The sequence below is a fragment of the Pan paniscus genome, chromosome 1 (assembly GCF_029289425.2).
Source record: "Pan paniscus chromosome 1, NHGRI_mPanPan1-v2.0_pri, whole genome shotgun sequence".
NCBI lineage: Eukaryota > Metazoa > Chordata > Mammalia > Primates > Hominidae > Pan > Pan paniscus.
This window is the reverse complement of record NC_073249.2, coordinates 164791404-164813866: the sequence shown is the minus strand read 5'-3', so window position 1 is coordinate 164813866 and position 22463 is coordinate 164791404. Positions and strand designations below refer to the sequence as shown.

The 22463-nt window shown below is 41.8% G+C and overlaps 1 protein-coding gene across 7 annotated transcripts in view; it reads left to right on the top strand.

Annotated features, from left to right (window-relative positions):
- The window catches only part of PATJ (PATJ crumbs cell polarity complex component), a 422746-nt gene that overhangs the window by 303239 nt on the left and 97044 nt on the right, over positions 1–22463 (top strand). For all 7 annotated transcript variants that reach the window (XM_057298703.2, XM_034966355.3, XM_034966351.3 and 4 more), the window contains exon 31: positions 7272–7364. In XM_057298703.2, coding sequence (XP_057154686.2) covers positions 7272–7364 — 93 coding nt within the window. The remainder of the gene's footprint in view (positions 1–7271; positions 7365–22463) is intronic.

Below are 22463 nucleotides of genomic sequence, written 5' to 3'. Positions count from 1 at the left end.
TTTTTTTCCTTTTAAAAACTAAATTGATAAAAATTGTATATATTTATCATATACGACATGATGGCTTTTTTTGTTTGGTTTTGGTTTGGAGGGGGCAGTTATTTTTTGAAACAGGATCTAGCTCTGTTGCCAGGCTGGAGTGCAGTGGCATGATCTCAGCTCACTGCATCCTCGACCTCCCAGGCTCAAACAATATTCCTGCCTCAGCCTCCTGAGCAGCTAGGACTATAGGCACGCACCACCATACCTGGCTACTATAAGATTTTTTTGCAGAGACAGAATCTCACTATGTTGCCCATGCCCAGTCTGCTGGGCTCGAGAGATCCTCCCACCTCAGCCCCTCAAAGTGCTGGAATTACAGGAGTGAGCCACTGCACCTGGCCAACATGATGTTTTGAAATATGTGTATGTTGTAGAATGGCTAAATCAAGATAATTAACATATGTATTTCTTCCCATACTTATTTTTGTGGTGAGAACAGTTGAAATCTACTTTCTTAGAGATTTTCAAGAATACAATACATTGTTGTACATTGTTATTAACTGTGGTCACCCTGCTGTACAACAGATCTCTAGAACTTATTACTTTAACTGAAATTTTGCATCCTCTGACCAACATGTCTTCAACCTTCACCCCATCCACCAGCCCCTGGTCACCACCACTACTCTCTGCTTCTATGAGTTCAACTTTTTAGATTCCACATTTAAATCCCAGAGGGTCTGAATTTCATTCTTTGGTTTTGGAGCTGTTGAAGGCATTTTGAACAATGAAACAATCTGATCAAGGCTGTACTCCAGAAAGATTAGTCTAATAGCAATGTTAAAGACACCTTGAAGAGGGAAACCCAATTAAGAAGCCATTGCTGTCGTCTAGTAAGAGGTACTGAGGGCTCAAATAACTTGGGTTCCGACATACTTATTCCATTTATTGACAGGACAGCCTAAATCTTTTAGAATATCTTCATACAAACAAGGACCTCCTTTTTGCTTTCTTAGAAGTTGTGCTTTTTAAAGTACTAACTGAGATGGAACAGGACTCATAAAGATCAGGGAGGTTGATCATGCAGGGAGTTCCATTAGCATAATTTCCATTTTATTTTAATTTTGCCTTGCCTTTCTAGAATTCTGAGCAGCCTAGTAAATAAGCTCATGTTTGGGGTTAGAAGAAAGAAATTCAGTTTGTCACATGTGGTAAACAAGGTTTTGCAGAAGGAAATATTTGTGAATTTAGGTTGGCGATGAGACTAAAATTATTTTGTGTGTTTTCTAAAAGAACATTGGATTTAGAAAATATGGGAATGGGCCAGGCACGGTGACTCACGCCTGTAATCCCAACACTCTGGGAGGCCGAGGCGGGTGGATCACCTGAGGTCAGGAGTTCAAGACCAGCCTGGCCAACATGGCGAAACCCCGTCTCTACTAAAAAAAATACAAAAATTAGCTGGGTGTGGTGGCGTGCGCCTGTAATCTCAGCTACTCGGGAGGCTGAGGCTGGAGAATCGCTTGAACCCAGGAGGCGGAGGTTGCAGTGAGCTGAGATCGTGCCATTGCACTCCAGCCTGGGCAACAACCGTGAAACTCCATCTCAAAAAAAAAAAGGAAATGTTTTTTCAATCCACAATAACATCCTTAACGAATTTAACTTTTATTGAATGCCTACTCTCAAATAAAATAGCATTCTTGCTATCAAGATTCACTGTTCAGTTTGAAGAAAATTATGGACAAATGGTGGATATAAAAAAAAGAGTTTAAAATAATAAGCATTATCACTTCTGCAATCACTTATGTGGAAGATTTTGGGAGAGCTCAGGGGAGGGAATTTGGAACTTCCCAAAGGTCTGAAAAAGACTAACCTCAGTGGGGGTTGATCTGCAAACCTTACACGTCTTGCCTTTTCTGTTTGTTCATCTACAAGACATAATTGACTGTGGAATCCACTGACTGTGATCTCATAGGGAGAAGTTGTTCTCCTTAAGCTGCTTGGCTGAGCAGGCAGCTTTGGACAGGTGGTTTGAAGATCAGCAAGAGATGACAGGAACACCCAGCCATCCGGATTAGCTGAGTCATCTTGGGTGTCAACTGGCCCCCATCCGTCAGCCAGATGGTCCTCAAACCACTCTAATTCGCTCGTGCCTTAGAAATCACACTGCTGACCTGTTTTCCCTTTCCCATATCAGACTCTTGGCTATTTTCCAAGCTCCTGGTGAGTGGGGTATTTTGAAGACTCCTTACCTCATGAGCCATTCTGTTCTCAGAGCAGAATCCACATTGTTGTGGCCAGGCACGGGGGCTCACACTTGTAATCCCAGCACTTTGGGAGGCTAGGACCAGAGGAGTGCTTGAGCTCAGGAATTCAAGACCAGCCAGGGCAGCATGGTGAAACCCTGTCTCTACAAAAATTACAAAAAATTAGCCAGGCATGGTGGTGCACGCATGTCGTCCCAGATACTTGGGAGGCTGAGGTGGGAGGATCACCTGGGCCCAAGAGGTCGAGGCTTCAGTGAGCTGTGATCATGCCACTGCACTCCAGCTTGGGTGACAGAGTGAGATGGTGAAGAAAAAAGAAAGGAAGGAAGGAAGGGAGGGAGGGAGGGAAGGGATCCACATTGTTATGTTCTGTACCTCATTTTAGCATAAACATTACAACTTTAGCTCTACTTGTAATGTAACATGAATGTGAACATCAAACTGCTACAAACTTTAGCTCTCCTAGAAAGTAAATGCTTTATTGCTATCCTCCCTCAATTCCAACTTCCTTTTTGCCTGACTCCCAACTCCATCTAGATTTGGACTTCAAACCCTCCTCTACGGAGTCATCTCAGACTAAGAGGAAAAGAGGGGAGGCGTAGTACAGTTAAAAAGAGTATGGAATTTGAAGTAAAACAGACCTACGGTGAAAAATGAATCAGGCAGTGGGAATGAATGAGGCCCAGATGCTCGATTCAAGGATCTTTCAGTCCCATCAGGGAGATCAGTTCTGTACATACATAATTAGGATACAAAAGAGATGAATGTTAAGTGACAGAGGAGGTTCAGGTAGAATGTTACAATTTAGAGGAAGGAGAGATGTCCCCCAGGTAAGGAGAAGGAAAAGATACAATGGAACAAGTGGCATTTGAGACCTGGCTTTGAATGATAAATTCTGCTTCATTTGATCCTCTAGTTTCTAAGTGTGGGATGTGGTGTAGACATAGAGAGTATTTTTTGTTTCTATTCACATCTTAAAGGATGCATAGACTATTTGGAACCTAGACTGCTTTGCCCATGTTTTCTTAAATTTTACAGGCTGACGCATCCCTTAAACAGCTGTTTTCTCCTCTACTTTAGTATTCATTTTATAAAGACCAAGAATATCTTATCTTCAATATGCATATTGCTGAGAAATATAAAAGTAAAGATTCCTCTAATTTATTTAAGGAACACTTTCCTTTCCCTAAGGGGACATGTGCATAATTAGATGAATGTTTTCAGCTGACGCCTCTTCATGTGAGAATCTCTCTCTTCTGGGACCAGAGGTGGTGGCCATTTGCAGGGTTACTAACGGAACCTGTGGGTTTGTTCTACAGTCTAATGTGCTGCAGCTACAAACATTAGCTATTTCTCTTTTTTCGAGACGGAGTCTCTCTCTGTTGCCCAGGCTGGAGTGCAGTGGCGTGATATCGGCTCACCGCAACCTCTGCCTCCTGGGTTCAAGCCATTCTCTTGCCTCAGCCTCCTGAGTAGCTGGGATTACAAGCACCCACCACCACGCCTGGCTAATTTTTTTGTATTTTTAGTAGAGACAGGGTTTCACCATCTTGCCCACTTGAACTCCTGACCTCGTGATCCACCCGTCTCAGCCTCCCAAAGTGCTGGGATTACAGGCGTGAGCCACCGCACCCAGCCCAACATTGACTATTTCAAAGCTCCACTTGGCCACCATAACCTCGCCAGGCCTTCTTCAGGGGCTCCCACAGCTTGCAGAACTAGACACACTAAGGAATTTGGATATTACAAGTTTTCCATAGATTAAATACTGATTTTTAAAGAGTAATTCCTTTGTTCAGAATTTCTGTTTCTAACACTTACATTACCACTGTCAAAAATGCTGAAAATCTGTATGTTTTCAAGATGTATTAACTTGGGTATGTTTATTTCACATGGTAACTCCTTGATTATCCAAAATTCACTGAGAAGAGGATGTTCTATCTAATACAATTTTCTGGTTAAAAAAATCCTGAGACACGTTTTAGAAAATCCATGGTCTATTAACAATAATTGTTTGAAAGATTGTGAGTCTTATCTTCTGTAAGATCAGTTGTCAACACTCAATACTGAAAAGGAAGAACGAGAGAGAAATGAGAGCATCATTTATTGAGGGCCTAGCATGGCCCTTTCCCAGCTTTGAATCTTAGATCTACCTTTTACTGCCTGGAGTTGTTTAGCAAGTTATTTAAAATGTATCATTATCCTCATTTATGAATTGGGATCATGGTGGTACATACCCATAGCAGGTTATTAGGAAGACTATATGAGATAGTGCAAGAATAAAGAATCTGCTTCAACAAAAAGCTAGAAACAGTTCTGTCAAATTCACATGGAAACAGAGAAAGAAAGAAAAGGCCGGGCGTGGTGGCTCACACTGTAATCCCAGCACTCTGGGAGGCTGAGGTGGGTGGATCACTTGAGGTCAGGAGTTTGAAACCAGTCTAGCCAACATGGCGAAACCCCGTCTCTACTAAAAATACAAAAATTAGCTGGGCCTGGTGGTGGGTGCCTGCAATCCCAGCTACTCGGGAGGCTGAGGCAGGAGAGTCGCTTGAACCCAGGAGGCAGAAGTTGCAGTAAGCCGAGATCGTGCCACTGCATTCTAGCCTGGGCGACAGAGCGAGACTCTGTCTCAAAAAAAAAAAAGAAAAGAAAAAGAAAGAAAAGAAAATAGTAAATTATATTTAAAAGCTAGAAACAAAAGTTAACTGTACCTGGTGTTATGCAAATGGATATTTTACATATTAACTCATTAATCTTTTAAAGCAACCTTATAGGGTAGTATTTTTAATCTGGTATTTTATCTGCACTTTAAAAACAAGTTAAGTTACAGGTGAGCATCCCAAATTTGAAGTTAGAAATGCTCCAAAATCTGAAACTTGTTGAGCACTAACATGATGCTCCAAAGAAATGCCCATTGAAGCATTTTGGATTTCAGATTTTTCATTTTGGTTTTGGGATGCTCAGCTGGTAAGTATAATTCAAACATTCCAAAATCTGAAAAAATTTGAAGTCCAAAACATTTCCAAGCATTCTGGATAAGGGGTACTTAACCTGTACTCAGGTTTGAAAGCAACTTGCCCCAAGTCATATAATTCTAAGTGGCAAAGTTGAGATTTGAACCCAAACCTGCCCAATTCTAAAGTCCATGCTGCTTGCTTTCTTTAATTTTTTTTTCTTCTTTTAGGTGTTTCTCGTAGTCTCCCCTTACTTTATGTTTAAATATGCAATCATATGTGATAATTCTTCTGTAATCAAACAGTATAGAAATAATTAATGCAAAAATTACCCGTTCCCCAATTCCACTCCCCAGAAGTAAGCAATCACACACACACACACACACACAGAGTATTTTTTTTTCTGAAAAGATTATCTTAATTTATATTCACTCAGTGGTGTATAAAAATTCCTTTCTCCCTGACATTACCAATATTGAATGTTCTTTTCCTATTCTGTTGTCCATTTGATAGTTGAAAGAATGCTCTCTTTGCTTTAATTGCATCAAATTATGAGTGAGATTGAATGTCTCAAAATCAAAACTATTTTCCCTATAAACTATTTCAACCAAATCTGTAGTAATCCCAGGATGGTGGTGATTAAAAATAAAAGTCCAGGTAAGTACAATGTGGATATTCCATTTGTCATCCTTATCCTTCCTTATATATCCCCAGAAAGTAAAATAACTTCTAGTTAGTTAACTATAACACTTAATATGTCACAATTCAATTGAGGAGATGCCTAATGTGTTTTAGATTTTTAGTGGTATGTATTATTGCCAGGTGTCTCATTTATGTAAATACATATTTTCAGGATTCTGCAGGAAAAAGTCACGAAAGAAAACAAGTACTCAGTGCATTCATTAGTTCCATCAGTGTTAGGTGGTTTCCACGTGCCAGGCATGGTGATGGGACTTGATTTCAGAAACCAACAAGACACACTTTGGAAGGCTGAGGCAGGCAGATCACTTGACGTCAGGAGTTCGAGACCAGCCTGGCCAACACAGCAAAACCCCATCTACTAAAAATACAAAAATTAGCCGGTTTGGTGGCATGCACCTGTAGTCCCAGCTACTCAGGAGGCTGAGGCACAATAATCACTTGAACCCGGGAGGCGAAGGTTGCAGTGAGCGGAGGTCGTGCCACTGCACTGCAGCCTGGGTGATAGAGTGAGACTGTCCCCCCCACCAAAAAAAAAAAAAAAAATTTGTTTATTAAATTTTAAAGAAACATTTTTTATTAAATAAAAAAAATAAAAGACATCAACAAGATAAACCCAGTCTCTTATCTCAAACAGTTTAGTCATATACAAAAAACAGTCAACTGACTCAGTGAGAAAGCTTGGGCTGGAGGTAACAGAATGGCTAACTCAAACCGGTTGAAGCAAAAGGAAATGTATTAGCTCTCACAGAAGGTGGTTAAGGATAAGGCTGGGCTCCAAGTTTGCTCAATCCAGTGACCTAGTTTTGCCAGCAGAGAACCAGTTCTTTCTATGTCTACATTTGCTTTGTAACCCACAGGGTCAGCCTTATCCTAAGGCTGGTTCCCTCATTGTCATGGGAGGGCCGTCCATGGAAACTTGGGCTCATGCTCTCTTGTTAATTTGGGAGGTATAGGGACTTCTTGCAGCTCTCTTAAGACTAAAGAAGAACTTTTCCACACATCTCCAGCAAACCTCTCCTTGTATTTCATTGGCCAGAACTGACAAAATCTATTCCTGATCTGCCCATTCCGGACAAAATCACTGGGAAAAGAAAAAGACTATCCTAGGCAATCAGGCCTACACCTGAAACAGAGGGTGGGGACCAGCTTTCCCTAAGGCCTATCTGTGAGCAGCAGAGATAGATACCTGAAACAACAACAACAAAACAGTCTTCTGCTAGAAAGAAAGAAACAGAAAATACTTCCTCAGAGGAAACAATATCCACCACAACCATATGATGAGCAAATGACATTGAGTATCTGTACAATTCGAGGGAGTGTAAGTGAAGAATGACATCTTTGCCATTTTCTTTTTAACGTTCCATAGGATCAGAGCGGCACCGAACCTATTAGTAGTGAGGAAGACGGCAGCCTCGAAGTTGGTATTAAACAATTGCCTGAAAGTGAAAGCTTCAAACTGGTGAGAATCTTGAGTATTTTTCATCCTGTATTCTGTTTAGGGATGTATCACTTATATTTTGTACCACCTTGGAAAGAACCACCTATCATGTTTGCTTCTCTCAGGAATCTTCGTCTGTGAGACGAGAAGCTATTATACGTAGTGAGTGACCCATTGACTCTGAAGAAGAGCATCTTCTCTTACCTTGGCAACACTTGAATTGTGCTGTCTGGGATTAAGGAAGCAATCTCTCCTCTTTTTTTTTTTGTTTTTGTTTTTGTTTTTTGAGATGGAGCCTCACTCTGTCGCCCAGGCTGGAGCGCAGTGGCTGGAGCACAGTGGTGCAATGATCTCAGCTCACTGCAACATCTGCCTCCCAGGTTCAAGCGATTCTTTTGCCTCGGCCTCCAGAGTAGCTGGGACTACAGGCGCACGCCACCATGCCCAGCTAATTTTTATATTTTTAGTAGGGACGGGATTTTGCCATGTTGGCCAGGCTGGTCTTGAACTCCTGACCTCAGATGATCCATCCGCCTTGGCCTCCCAAAGTGCTGGGTTTACAGGTGTGAGCCACTGTGCCTGGCCTGCAATTTATCCTTTATATCTGGTTTAATATTGGATTTTTATAAGGCCAGAGCTGTGCTTAATTAGTCCTGGAGGCACAAGAAAAAATGTTAAATTTATTCCATTGATTCCAAGCAAAAGATACTTAAACTTATCCAGGGGCTAGGGCATTAGAAGAGAGGCAGTTTTAGAGAACTCTTTCTCCTTATGTACCCTAATGTTTGATATTTTGTTATTTAATAGTTATTGAACATTTGTTGCATATCAGACACTGTGCTGTGTTCTGCATGCATTTCCTGTTCTTTGATTTTCCTACACGTGAGGAAACTGAGAGTTAGAGAAGTTAACTAACTTGCCAAAGGCCCCCAGCCAGTATGTGATAGGCTGGGAGATGGCTGCCCTACCCTCTGACTCCCATGCCTTGGATCATCATCTGCTTTTCTGTTTTGTAGCCCAGCACTTCCAGGGTTAGACTACAAATTCTAGAAGAAATGTAGGCTTTTTTCCCCTCTGTGTTTAAAAATGTCCTACAAATCTCAAAGAATTAATCACTTAGGAGTGTCATCTAACTCTGATTTTATGACAGCCCAGAGTTGTTCGTTTTACTTCAGGGCATTTGAGAAATCATCCATTTATCCTTTTTCAGGTTTTGGAAAATATATCTTGTGACTGCCACAGATTGCATATCCTAGAAAGTGAGCTTATTCTGGCTGAAGGGAAAGAGTGGAAATTGTAATGGGCCACTCATGAATAAACCCTACGTGGGACCTGAGACCCCTGGCATTAAGAGTAGTAGCAGTTTATTTACCAGAGACTGACTAAAAAAAAAAAATGACCGGGCACAGTGACTCAAGCCTATAATCCCAGCACTTTGGGAGGCCAAGGCGGGCAGATCACCTGAAGTCAGGAGTTCAAGACCAGCCTGACCAACATGGAGAAACCCCGTCTCTACTAAAAATACAAAAATTAGCTGGGCGTGGTGGTGCATGACTCTAATCCCAGCTACTTGGGAGGCTGAGGCAGGAGAATCGCTTGAACCCAGGGGGAGGCAGAGGTTGCAGTGAGCCAAGATCACGCCATTGCACTCCAGTTTGGGCAACAAGAGCGAACCTCCGTCTCAAAAAAAAAAAAAAGAAAAAAGAATAATGGCAGTAAAAAATTATGACTTCCCTTTCCAAAAGGTGGAGTGCATTTTTGCACTAAAGGGAAATGAGGAACAGCAACAAATTTCAAACCGAAAGCCTCTTTACTTAAAAATATGTTAACTTGTTCTTTTTGGCACTATATCTCCATAGTCAGGTTAGGGGAAAGTCTTTTAAAGCAATAGAATTTTGTAGGTAGGCATCCCCAATTTCATCCACAGAGGAAATGGTAAAAAGAGTGAGAATACTCTCTTGCTTGCTGGAAGAGTCTAGTAGTCCCAGCCAGGCTCATGTGCAGGCCAAAGGTAAAAGCCATCCATCATCCACTCCCAGTTCCCAAGTAAGCAACACCAGTGACAGGGCTGCAGGTGTCAAGACAGTTGAAGAGGCAGAGGGCCTGGAGGCCTGAGGGTCATTTTTAGATAATGTTTCATACTGCACTTCACCAACAATTGAAGGCTTTCCCATACCCATTGACTAGTGTCTGTCTTTTTCCACTCTGTTCCCTTCCTTACCCACCATCTGTCCTTTTGATTCTGGAGTTTCTTAATCACTGTTTGCAGTAGAATCTCTGCATGTTCTAGTTCAGAAAGGAAAGATAGCCTGAATTTGGACAACTTTTATAGCATAAATATAAATGGCTTGGCATAAAGTATTATTTAAGAGTGTCTGGCCGGGCACAGTGGCTCACGCCTGTAATCCCAGCACTGTGGGAGGCCAAGACAGGAGGATCACCTGAGGTTGGGAGTTCAAGACCAGCCTGACCAACATGGAGAAACCCCGTCTCTACTAAAAATACAAAATTAGCCAGGCATGATGGCGCATGACTGTAATCCCAGCTACTTGGGAAGCTGAGGCAGGAGAATCGCTTGAACCTGGGAGATGGAGGTTGCAGTGAGCCGAGATCGCGCCATTGCACTCTAGCCTGGGCAAGAAGAGCGAAATTCCGTCTAAAAAAAAAAAGTGTCTTGAAGAAGTCACTTGACCTCACCAAACCTCAGTTTCCTCAGCTGAGGAATGACGGTAATTAGGATGCTATTAGGAAACAAAGGGGCTATAAAATATAAATCACACAGAAGAATATAGGGCAAATAGAGCTTAGTAAATTCATTTCATTCATTCAACAAATATTTGCCGAATACCACTATGTTCCAGGTACTGAAGATACCACAGTGAACAAAATGTACAAAAATGCCTTCCCTCATGGACTCATTCCACAGTTGGAGGGGGAAGGAAAATAGACAGTACATCAATTAGCAAAATGTTGGATTGAATCATATGAAATTGCCATTTTGGTAGGTAAAAATTTCATATGGTTCAACCTAACATATACATAAATGTCATTGTCTTGTAATGAAGTATTAATTCAAGACAAGCCTAGTTCAAGACCAGCCTAGGCAACATTGTGGGCCCCATTTTTATTAAAAAAAAAACAAAAATAGAAGAAATTAGCTGAGTGTGGTGACAAGCACCTGTAGTCTCAGCTACTCAAGAGGCTGAAGTGGGAGGATTACTTGGACCTGGGAGGTTGAGGTGGCAGTAAGCTGTGATTGTGCCACTGCACTCCAGCCTGGGTGACAGAGTGAAACCCTGTGTCCAAAAAAAAAAAAGTTATTTTCAGAGCTGAGGCTAAGCCGTGGCCTATGCATACTCCAGTGCTATTTTCAGTATATTCAGTTGATTGGCTTTGGTCTGTATCTCAGTAGCCCTAGATGCATAGCCAAGGAGTTTATAATAATTTCAGAAGGTATTCCATTTCTTTAAAATATTTTTAAAGGGGGAAATAACTTTTTTGTAGATCAGTTGATGGTTTGTGAAGCATAGATTCTGATTGTGAGAGACTGGAGGCAGGGAAGTGTCTGGTATCTATTTCAGAAGTCTAGATGAGAGCCTGTTAGAAGCCTTTTGAAAAGAACTTGAATGAAAGTACTTGCACAGAGCTTTCCAATTTGCAAAACAGTTTCATCTATAATCTCATTGGCTTAATTTTTTTAATATTTAAGTTTTTTCGTGGGGTACGGTGACTCATGCCTATAATCCCAGCACTTTGGGATGCCGAGGCGGGGAGATCACGAGGTCAAGAGATCGAGACCAGCCTGGCCAACATGGTGAAACCTCATCTCTACGAAAAATACAAAAATTAGCTGGGCATGGTGGCGGGTGCCTGTAGTCCCAGCTACTTGGGAAGCTGAGGCAGGAGAATTGCTTGAATCTGGGAGGCGGAGGTTGCAGTGAGCTGAGATCGCACCATTGCACTCCAGCCTGGCAACAGAGCGAGACTGTGTCTCAAAATAAAGAAAAAAAAAATTTAAGTTTTTTTCTAAAATGGTGTTTAGTTGGTTTGTGATCTTACTCAATCTTATCCCCAAAATAACCATATGTAAAGAGAAGGAGAAGAATTATTTATCCCAGATTTATAGATGAGACTTTATCTGCTCAGTGTAAGATCAAAAAACTGGAAATTGGGAGAAGTGGAACTCATTCTGAAAGCCTCATGATGTCCTGGTAGCTTGCTGACATCAGAGCTCAAGAATCCCTAAAATAATTACTTTAATCTTTTGGGTATAAACTTGTGTGCTTATAATGTTCAGAATATCTATGTTCATATAATATGCTCTTTTGAAGTGGTATAATTAAATTAGTAAGAGTGCAATCACTGGAGCTAGACTACTTGGGTTCAAATCCTGGTTCCGCTATTCGCTAACAATTATAACCTTAGAGAAATGACTTAACCTCTCTGTGATTCAGTTTATGCCTCTGTAAAATGGGAGGAAAAATTAAATGAGTTGATAACAGTAAAATACTACTTAATCCATACCAGAGTGCGCTGTAGTCACTGTCAGAGAGTGAATTGTTGTTAATGAGGATGATGCTGTCATTCTGATTAAAGCATTAAGGGGTAGCCATAGAAGGAACAACTATTCCAAGTGAAGCATTAAGATATAACTTGAAAAATTGAAGTGAATTTTTCAACCTGAAAAGCACAATTACTAATGTATTAGGGTTCTCCGAAGAGACAGAACCAATAGGATATATGGATATCTGAGAAGGGATTTATTAAGGGAATCGTCTCACGTGTTATGGAGCCTGAGAGGTCCCACAATAGGCTGTCTGCAAACTGGAGAACCAGGGGAGCCAGGAGCAAATTCAGTTAAAGTGTGAAGACCTGAGAACCAGGGGGCTGCTGATAAAAGTTCTGCAGTCCAAAGGCTGGAGAACATGGAGTTCTGATGTCCAGGGGCAGGAGAAAATGGTGTCCCAGCTTCAGAAAAGAGCGAATTCACCTTTCCTCTGCCTTTTTGTTCTACCTGGCCCTCCGCCAATTGGATGGTGCCTTGCCCAAACTGGATGAGGGTAGGTCTTCCTTGCTTGGTCCACTGCTTCAAATGCCCATCATTTCTGGAAACACCCTTCCAGACACACCCAGAAATAGTGTTTTACCAGCTAGCTAGATATCCCTTAATCCACTCAGATGGATACCTAAAGTTCACCATCATAGTTAATATATTATTCTAAGCTCTTTAACACATGCTAACTTATTCACATAACAATAGTAGTTATATAGTAGTATCATTTCCATGTAAGAGATAAAGCACTGAAATGTTAAATAAATTGCCTTGGAGCCAAGCACAGTGGCTCCAGTTTGTAATCCCAGCTACTCAGGAGGCTGAAGTGGGAGGATTAATTGAGGCCAGGAGTTTGAGGCTGCAGTGAGCTATGACCACGCCCCTGCACCCCAGCCTGGGTGACAGAGTAAGACCTTATCTCAAAAAAAAAAGTTGTGGCCGAGGCTGGTGGATCACCTGAGGTCAGGACTTCGAGACCAACCTGGCCAACATGGCAAAACCCCGTCCCTATTAAAAATACAAAAATTGGCTGGGCATGGTGTTGGGTGCCTGTAATCCCAGCTACTTGGGAGGCTGAGGTAGGAGAATCACTTGAACCCCAGGGGCGGAGGTTGCAGTGAGCCAATATCACACCACTTTACTCCAGCCTGAGTGAAAGAGCAAAACTCCATCTCAAAAATAAAAAATCACCCATTGAAGCCAGGGCTCAAATTGGAGGTTACTACACTTTTTTTTTTTTAAGTCTCACTCCATCACCTGGGCTGGAGTGCAGTGGCGCTTTCTCAGCTCCCTGCTCTGCAACCTCCACCTCTGGGGTTCAAGCAGTTCTCGTGCCTTAGCCACCTGAGTAGCTGGGAATACAGGCATGCGCCACCAGGCCCGGCTAATTTTTGTACTTTTAGTTGAGACAGGGTTTCACCATGTTTGGCCAAGCTGGTCTGGAACTCCTGGCCTCAGGTGATCTGCCCACCTCAGCCTCCTAAAGTGCTGAGATTACAGGCGTGAGCCACTGTGCTGGGCCTGAAACCTCAACTCTAATCAAAGCTAAGAACTAGAGTTGCTTCGTGCCAAGAGAGCGTATGAAAGGGGATTTGACCTTGAGAGGGAGGGCTACCCTGGGGATGAATTTGAAGGAGAAGCTGACAATAATTGGGAATGGGACAAAGAAGAAAACAAAGGAAGGTTTTAGGCAACCTTAGAGCCTCTGAGAGTCTGATGAACTGAAAGTCTGTGGTTGCCAGATTGGTGAGATGGAAGCGAAATTGGAGTGATCAGCAGCAGCCAGGCCATGTTAAGCACTGTGATCTCCATGCTGATGGCAGTGGGAGGCCACAGAGGTCTGCAGGAGATGACTCCCAGTTCACTGTAGCCGCAGTGTGGCATCAGATAGAACAGGCCAGAGCGGACGCTGATGCCCTGGTTGAGAGTTGATTGCAGCACTGGCAGTCCATGAGAGATGGTGGAAACAATATATATTCTCATGTTTTGTCTTTGCAAAAATCATGTAAAATAAACATGCTTGCCTCTTCAGCAAGGCAATGTATGGGTTTACTAGGTAAGTTTCACAGAGAGTTGTCAGTAAAATAATTGACGTTTCTTGCCCCCAGTATGTAAACCTTGTGTCTGTAAGTGTTCTTTAAAGCTTTCCTCTGAATGCAGGTTTAGAGCTATTTAAATGGCAAATGCCATAGCATCCGGGGCTTCAGAACAACCATAATCCCAAAGCTTGGCCAGGAGCCCAAGAGAACTGTGTTAGAATTGCCCTGGACAGATGTGCTTACTGTACTTCCCTCATTTTGTACAACTGCATAACAGCAGTGGGCTATATATGTCAAGTGACACTTGTCAGTACAGACCTGGTTTGTATACAGCTGCCTCAAGAACTCTTTAGATTTTTCAAAAATTTTCAGAATGTTATGATTTTTCAAATTTTCAGTGGTATTTGTCTTTACTGTTGTCTTTCATTGTGAAATATAATTTCTGACCCTTAGGGCAAGAATACAAAAATGAGAGTATTCCAGTCTACTCAGGGCAGCATTCTTCTTGGAGTTTCTTTGTGGAGATTTTAGAATTTACAGGATAGAAAGATGCCTGAGGAAGCATGAATTGTTTTCAGAGGTAACTTACCAGTAACCTAAATGAGCTGTGACATGGAAATGCACACTGCAGCTGACCGTGCATTTTACCATTTCAGAGTCCTTGTCAGCTAGAATACCAACATTTTAGAAGCATTCTTTACTCTCCACCTTGATACATTTGATCCTTATAAAAAATTTAAACATATTTATTAAACAGCGTCACGTGTTACAAATAACACCTGTATTGCCAAATGGACTGGGAACACTTGCTTTTCCAGATGAAAAAGGCTGCCAGATACAAATCATAGGCTCTGAAGTCTGAACAGACTTAGATCCTGCCGGTGGGAAAGGGGCTTATCCTGTCTGCCTATGTTTCTTCATCCAAAAATTAGAGAAGATGGTGCTCACTTCTTTGTTATAAGGATCAAGTATGATTTTGTACGTGAAATTTCTGACACAGCACGTGGCATGCAGTAAGAGCTCAGTTATTGGTAGCTATCATTAATACCAGATTTTGCCTATATGAAATGTAGGTGTGCCAGAGCTCTCATTATTCAGTACACATTTTGTTAGAATCTGTGCAGCGTTTCGAGCTCTAGGCATGTAAAGATAAGTAAGACCGCTTTCATGTCCAGGAGCATGCCACACTTGGTCTAACGCAGAGGTCACAAGCTGGTTGTTAGGAGTCAGATTCAGCCCACAAATGTGTTTCATTTAGTCTATGCAACATTCTTAAGATTTTTGAGCTAAGTTTTATGAATCAGGAGATTTTCCATAAAAATCCAGGTTTCCATTTTCCACTGGAAATGGACCAGCATTCCAAGCCGCCCTTCAATTATGTACTCCGAGTTTATCTCAGTCCCTGCCTTTTCATTCTTCTCTAATGCAGCCTGCTTCCCTAATGGCATCACCTGTAGGTCCTCACGTCTGCATTCCTAGCCTAATCCTAGAGACAGAACTATGAGCATGCAGATATAGTAGCAGGAAGTGAAAACCACCAAGTCAGCAGGGGTTGGCTGGCAGAGGGCCTTGTGGACCAGGAGAAAGGACTTTATACAAAGGGAAGCCTTTGAAATGGTTTTCAACAGAGGATTATAAAGATGAGATTAACCTTTTGAAAAGATCCTTCTAGGTGCCCTTTGAAAAATCGGTTAGGCCCAGCATGGTTGCTCACCCCTGTAATCCCAGAATTTTGGGAGGCTGAGGTGGGCAGATCACTTGAGGTCAGGAGTTTGTGACCAGCCTGGCCAACATAGTGAAACCCCGTCTCTACTAAAAATACAAAGCCGGGCATGGTGGCACACATCTGTAATCCCAGATACTCGGGAGGCTGAGGCAGGAGAATCGCTTGAACCCGGGAGACGGAAGTTGCAATGAGCCGAGATTGCGCCAGTTCACTCCAACCTGGGTGAGAGAGCGAGACTCCATCTCAAAAAAAAAAAAGAATTCTTTAGATACTTTGGTCAATTTTCAATTTTGCATAGAAAATTATATACATATAAAATATAAAGAATCAGTTAGAAAATGTCAAAACTGAAGTCAGGAAGAGAATTAAAAAGCTATTAGAGTAACTGAGATGAAAGTTAATAATGACTGAAACCAAGGATCTGGCCATGAGGACAGAGAAATATGGACAGATTTTCAACATATACAGGAGTCAGAATGGATAGGACTTGATGGTTACGTAGATATGAAAGTTGAAGAGGGAGGAGGCAAAAATGATTCTCAGATGCATCATGGGCAGCTGACTGGGTGGCTGGTTGATGCTATTTACTGAGAAAAGAAACAGGAGGAAGAGCAGATTTGTGTGGGAAGAGGATTACCTTCATTCTTGTCTGTTTTTAGATGTCTCTGTAAAACAAGAAACATATCTGTCACTATAATGGGCACTTTAAAATATGATCTCATTTATCCTGATAGAAACAGCAATAATAATAGCAATACCATCCACCTGGATTCTATGCTTATTTGTTAGGAACTGAGCAGAAACTGTTGCTCTCCACCTCTGTCCTTCCCGTAATGAAAGCATTAATACTGTCGTCATCTCCATTTTGCAGCTGAGGGACCAGAAGTTAATGCACGTGCTCAAAGACTTAGAGCCTGTGAGTGCTGTAGTAAGGATTCCGAGCCTTATGGATTTGACTGGGCTGACTTTTTTTATTTTTAATTTCAACTTTTATTTTATTTTTTATTTATTTTTTGAGACAAGGTCTTGCTCTGTCACCCAGGCCAGAGTGTGGTGATGCAAACATAGCTTCATTGCAACCTCAAACTCCAGGGCTCAAGCAATCCTCCTGCCTCAGCCTCCCAAGTAGCTAGGACTACAGGCGCATAGTACCATACTTGGCTAATTTTTTTGTATTTTTTATAGAGATGGGTTTCGCCATGTTCAGTTCAGCAGTTCTACACTAACATAACTTGATGGGTGAAAATAGGGTGGTGGTAGGTGGGAGGGAGTGAGGATCGTATTAGATAATGTAAGTAAATCTCTCTATAAACTGAAGAGTCCTGGAGACAGGGTCTTGCTCTGTTGCCCAAGCTGGAGTGCAGTGGTAAGATCATAGCTTACAGCAGCCTCGATCTCCTGGCCTCAAGCGGTCCTCCCACCTCAGCCTCCCAAAGTGTTGGGATTACAGGCATAAGCCACTGCACCAGACCTTTCAACTTTTATTTTATTTCTGTATTTTTAGTAGAGACAGGGTTTCACCACATTGGCCAGGCTGGTCTCCAACTCCTGATCTCAGAGGGTTTACCCACCTTGGCCTCCCAAAGTGCTGGGATTACAGGAGTGAGCCACCACGCCCAGCCATTCAACTTTTATTTTAGATACAGGGGGTACATGTGCAGGTTTGTCATAAGGGCATATTGTGTGATGCTGAGGTTTGGGATATGATTGAACCTCTGTGAGCGCAGTCCCCAGTAGGTAGTTTTTCAACCTTGCCTCCCTCTTTCTCTCCTTGCCTCCTCTTGTAGTCCCCAGTGTCTGTTTTTCCCATCTTTTTTTGTTTTTTTATTAAGATTGAGTTTCACTCTTGTCACCCAGGCTGGAGTACAGTAGTGCGATCTTGGCTCACTACAATCTCTACCTCCCAGGTTCAAGCAATTCTCCTGCCTCAGCCTCCCGAGTAGCTGGGATTACAGGTGCCCGCCCCCACGCCCAGCTAATTTTTGTATTTTTAGTGAAGACGGGGTTTTGCCATGTTGGCCAGGCTGGTCTTGAACTCCTGATCTCAGGTGATCCACCCACCTCGGCATCCCAAAGTGCTGGGATTACAGGTATGAGCCACCGTGCCTAGCCTGTTTTTCCCATCTTTATGTCCATGTGTATCCAGTGTTTAGCTCCCACTTATACGTGAGAACATGCAGTATTTAGTTTTCTGTTCCTGTGTTAATTTGCAGCTGCATCCATGTTGTGGCAAAGAACATGATTTCGTTGAGTGTTTTTTATGGCTGTGTAGTATTTCATGTGTATGCACCACATTGACTTTTTTTTTGAGATGGAGTCTCGCTCTGTGGCCCAGGCTGGAGTGCAGTGGTGTGGTCTTGGCTCACTGCAAGCTCCGCCTCCCAGGTTCACGCCATTCTCCTGCCTCAGCCTCCCAAGTAGCTGGGACTGCAGGCACCTGCCACCATGCCCAGATAATATTTTGTATTTTTAGTAAAGATGGGGTTTCACCATGTTAGCCAGGATGGTCTCGATCTCCTGACCTCATGATCCACCCGCCTCGGCCTCCCAAAGTGCTGGGATTACAGGCATGAGCCACCGCACCCAGACTTACACCACATTTTCTTTATACAGTCCACTGTTGATGGGCACCCAGGTTGATATCATGTCTTTGCTATTGTGAATAGTGCAGCAATCAACATATGAATGCAGGTGTCTTTCTGGTAGAATAACTTATTTTCCTTTGGTTATATAACCAGTAATGGGATTACTGGGTTGAATGATACTTCTATTTTTAGTTCTTTGAGAAATCTCTAAAGTGCTTGCCACAGTGGCTGAACTAATTTACATTCCCACCAATAGCATATAAGAGTTCTTTTGTCTCCATAGCCTCACTAACATCTGTTTTTTTTTATTTTTTAATAGCAGCCATTTAGACTGGTATGAGGTGGTATCTCATGGTTTTGATTTGCATTTCTCTGGTGATTATCGATGTTGAGCATTTTTTCATATGTTGGTTGGCTGTTTCTATGTTGTCTTCTTTTTTTTTTTTTTTTTTTTTTTTTTTCCTTTTTTGACAGGGTGTCACTGTGTTTCCCAGGCTGGAGTACAGTGGTGTGGTCATAGCTCACAGCAATCTTTTTTTTTTTTTTTTTTTTTTTTTTGACAGGGTCTCACTCTGTTTCCCAGGCTGGAGTGCAGTGGTGTGTGGTCATACATAGCTCACAGCAACCTTGAACTCCTGGCACAAGCAATCCTCCCACATCAGCCTTCCAAGTAATTGGGACTATAGGCGCACCACCACACTTGGCTAATTTTTAAATTTTTTGTAGAGATAGGGGTCTCACTTCATTGTCCAGGTTGATGTAGAACTCCTAGCTTTAAGTGATCCTCCTGCCTTGGCCTCCCAAAGTGCAGAGATGACAGGCATGAGACACTGTCCACGTGTATGTCTTCTTTCCAGAAGAGTGTGTTCTTGTGCTTTGCCTTTGCCTGCTGTTTAATATGGTTGTTTTTGGCTTGTTGATTTGTTGAAGTTCCTTATAGATTCTGGATATTAGACCTTTGTTGGATGTGTAATTTATGAATATTTTCTCCTATTCTGTAGGTTGTTTGTTTACTCTGTTAATAGTTTCTTTTGCTATGCAGAAACTCTTTAATTATTAGGTCCCACTTGTCAATTTTTGTTTTGGTTGCAATTGTTTTTGAGCACTCAGTCACAAATTCTTTGTGAAGGCTGATGTACAGAAGGGCATTTCCTAGGTTTTCTTCTAGGATTTTTATACTTTTAGGTCTTAATTAAGTCTTCAAGCCATCTTGAGTTAACTTTTATGTATGGTACTAGAAGGGGATCCAGTTTAATTCTTCTGCAAATGGATAGCTGGTTATCCCAGCACAATTTATTGACATGTGGAACCTTTCCACATTTCTTATTTTTGTTGACTTTGTCAAAGATCAGTTGGTTGTAGGTGTGCAACTTTGTTTCTGGGTTCTCTATTTTGTTCTGTTGCCCTGCATGTCTGTTTTTGTGCCAGTACCATGCTGTTTTAGTTATTATAGCTATATAGTATAGTTTGAAGTCAGATAATGAGATGCCTCTGGCTTCATTTTTTTTTTCTTAAGATTGCTTTGGCTATTTAGGCCCTTTTTTGGTGCCATACAGATTTTAGGATAGCTTTTCCTACTTTTGTGAAAAGTGATATTGGTAGTTTGACAGAAATAGCATTGAATGCATAGATTGCTTTGGGCAGTATAGCCATTTTAACAATATTGATTCATCCAGTCCATGAGCATAGAATGTTTTTCCATTTGTTTGTGTCATCTCTGATTTCTTTCAGCAGTGTTTTGTAGTTCTCCTTATAGAGATCTTTCACCTCCTTGGTTAAATGTATCCCTAGGTATTTTTTTGTGTGGCTATTGTAAATGGGATTGCATTCCTGATTTGGCTCTCAGCTTGAATGTTATTGGTGTATAGAAATACTACTGATTTTTGTTCACTGATTTTGTATCTTGAAACTTCACTGAAGTCATTTATCAGGTCTGGTAGTCTTTTGGCAGTCTTTAGGGTTTTTTAGTTACAGAATCATATCATCAGTGAAGGCAGAGAATTTGACTTTTTATTTTCCTATTCGAATGCCTTTTATTTCTTTCTCTTGCCTGGTTGCTCTGGCTAGCACTTCCAGTACTATGTTGAATAGGAGTGGTGAGAGTGGGCATCCTTGTCTTGTTGCAGTTCTGAAGAGGAATGCTTCCAGCTTTTACACAATCAATATGTTGGCTGTGAGTTTGTCAAAGATGGCTGTTAGTATTTTGAGGTACGTTCCTACAATGCCTAGTTTGTTGAGGGTTTTTATCATGAAGGTATGTTGGATTTTATCGAAAGCTTTTTCTGAGTCTCCTAAGATGATAATATGGTTTTTGTTTTTAGTCTTATGGACTTAATGACTTTTGAAGTATAAATGGGGTATGAGCCATAATGCTTTTTTTTTTTTTTTTTTAGACTGAGTCTTACTCTGATGCCCAGGCTGGAGTGAGTGCAGTGGCACAATCTCAGCTCACTGCAACCTCCACCTCCCAGGTTCAAGCGATTCTCTTGCCTCAGTCACCTGAGTAGCTGGGATTACAGGTGTGCGTCACCAGACCCAGCTAATTTTTTTTGTATTTTAAGTAAAGATGAGGTTTCACCATGTTGGCCAGGCTGGTCTCGAACTCCTGGGCTCAAGTGATCTGCCCTCCTTGGCCTCCCAAAGTGCTGGGTGGCATGAGCCACCGCGCCGGGCCCTCATAAGTGTTTTTAAAGTGCTGGTATCCAAGTATGAAAAAATAGCTTAAAATGTGTTTCTAATGATTATGGGCTTCTTGCTGGTCTTACTTCCAGGCTAGAATTCCCAGGTGTTATATCCTACTCATTTTTAATATGAGGTCTTGAACTGTATGCTTAAAATCAATTTTTACCCCCAATTTGCACTCTATCAACTGCTGGATTTCTGGTTTGCTATTGGGAGCAAATGTCACTGTGCAAATCTTTTTTTCTGTTTCAGATGCAACATAAAAAATACATCTGTAGCAGGAGTCTAGGAATTCCCTCTAAGGAGCAAGAAAGTGTGACTGAGTCAGCACTGCCTTCTCTTTTGTGACAGTATGCAAATTGCCAATGGCAGAGTTCAAGTGCATTCAAATATGTGGCATTTTTCACAGCTCATTGTTCTTTATCTCTTGTATTCCTGAAAACCATTTGAGATTTGCGTACATGATAAATTTCCCTTTCTTGGTGATAAAAAAGGCTGTAGGTTTTACAGTCAAGTCTACTTCCTTCAGGAAAGTCTCTGGAGAAAAGCTTTTGTTTTTTTCTTCTATTCTCTTCCTCTCACTGTAGTAAATGAAGATAATGTAGAGACATCAGGGTAACAGAGCAAGTAACCTCATGAACTCAAAGACAGCAGAAATGTAGGCACACAATTTTGACACAAATTCATAGCTTTAGGCTGGGTGCCGTGGCTCGTGTCTGTAATCCCAGCACTTTGGGAGGCCGAGACAGGCGGATCACCTGATTTCAGGAGTTTGAGACCAGCCTGGGCAACATAGCAAAACCCCTTCTCTACTAAAAATACAAAAATTAGCCCTGCATAGTGGCGCTTGCCTGTAATTCCAGCTACTCGAGAGGCTGAGGCAAATCGCTTGATACCAGGAGGCAGAGGTTGCAGTGAGCCAAGATCACACCATTGCACTCCAGCCTGGGTGACAGAGTAAGACTCTGTCTCAAAAAAAATAATAATTTACAGCTTTGATATCTACTAGCTTACATTCATTCCCAACCACTGTAACTGGTCCAATGTGGAGACTGATTCAACTTGAAATTTAACTTGCCCAGAAGGAATCACTTGCTTATCAGATTTTTTCTAAATTGAGAAAGTGATCTCACAATTGTAATTATTAGCACGCAGGGCTTAGAGAAGTAAAATGACAGGGCTCAGAACCCAGAACTCAGACTTTCTCACACCGGTCACACCCCCTCCTTTCAGAATCCCACTGCTCCTCAGAAACAAGTGCTACTGCTTGGGCACTGTTCTCTGAGTCTATGAAGTTTTCGGTTTTCTGGGAAGCCTTATTTGCACACATAATAAGAACCTATAATCTAAAACGTGTGTTGATTTTGTTATCTTTCAAAGGGAACTATAAATCTACCTTCTCTTTCAGAAACTAAGCAAGTTTGTATTGAGGGCCAGTTATGTCCCAGGCTCTGCACTAAACAAGGTGTAGTGACAGTGAAGAATCCTGCCTTCAGGGAGCTTTCAGAACTGCCGAGGATAACAGCAGCTAATGCT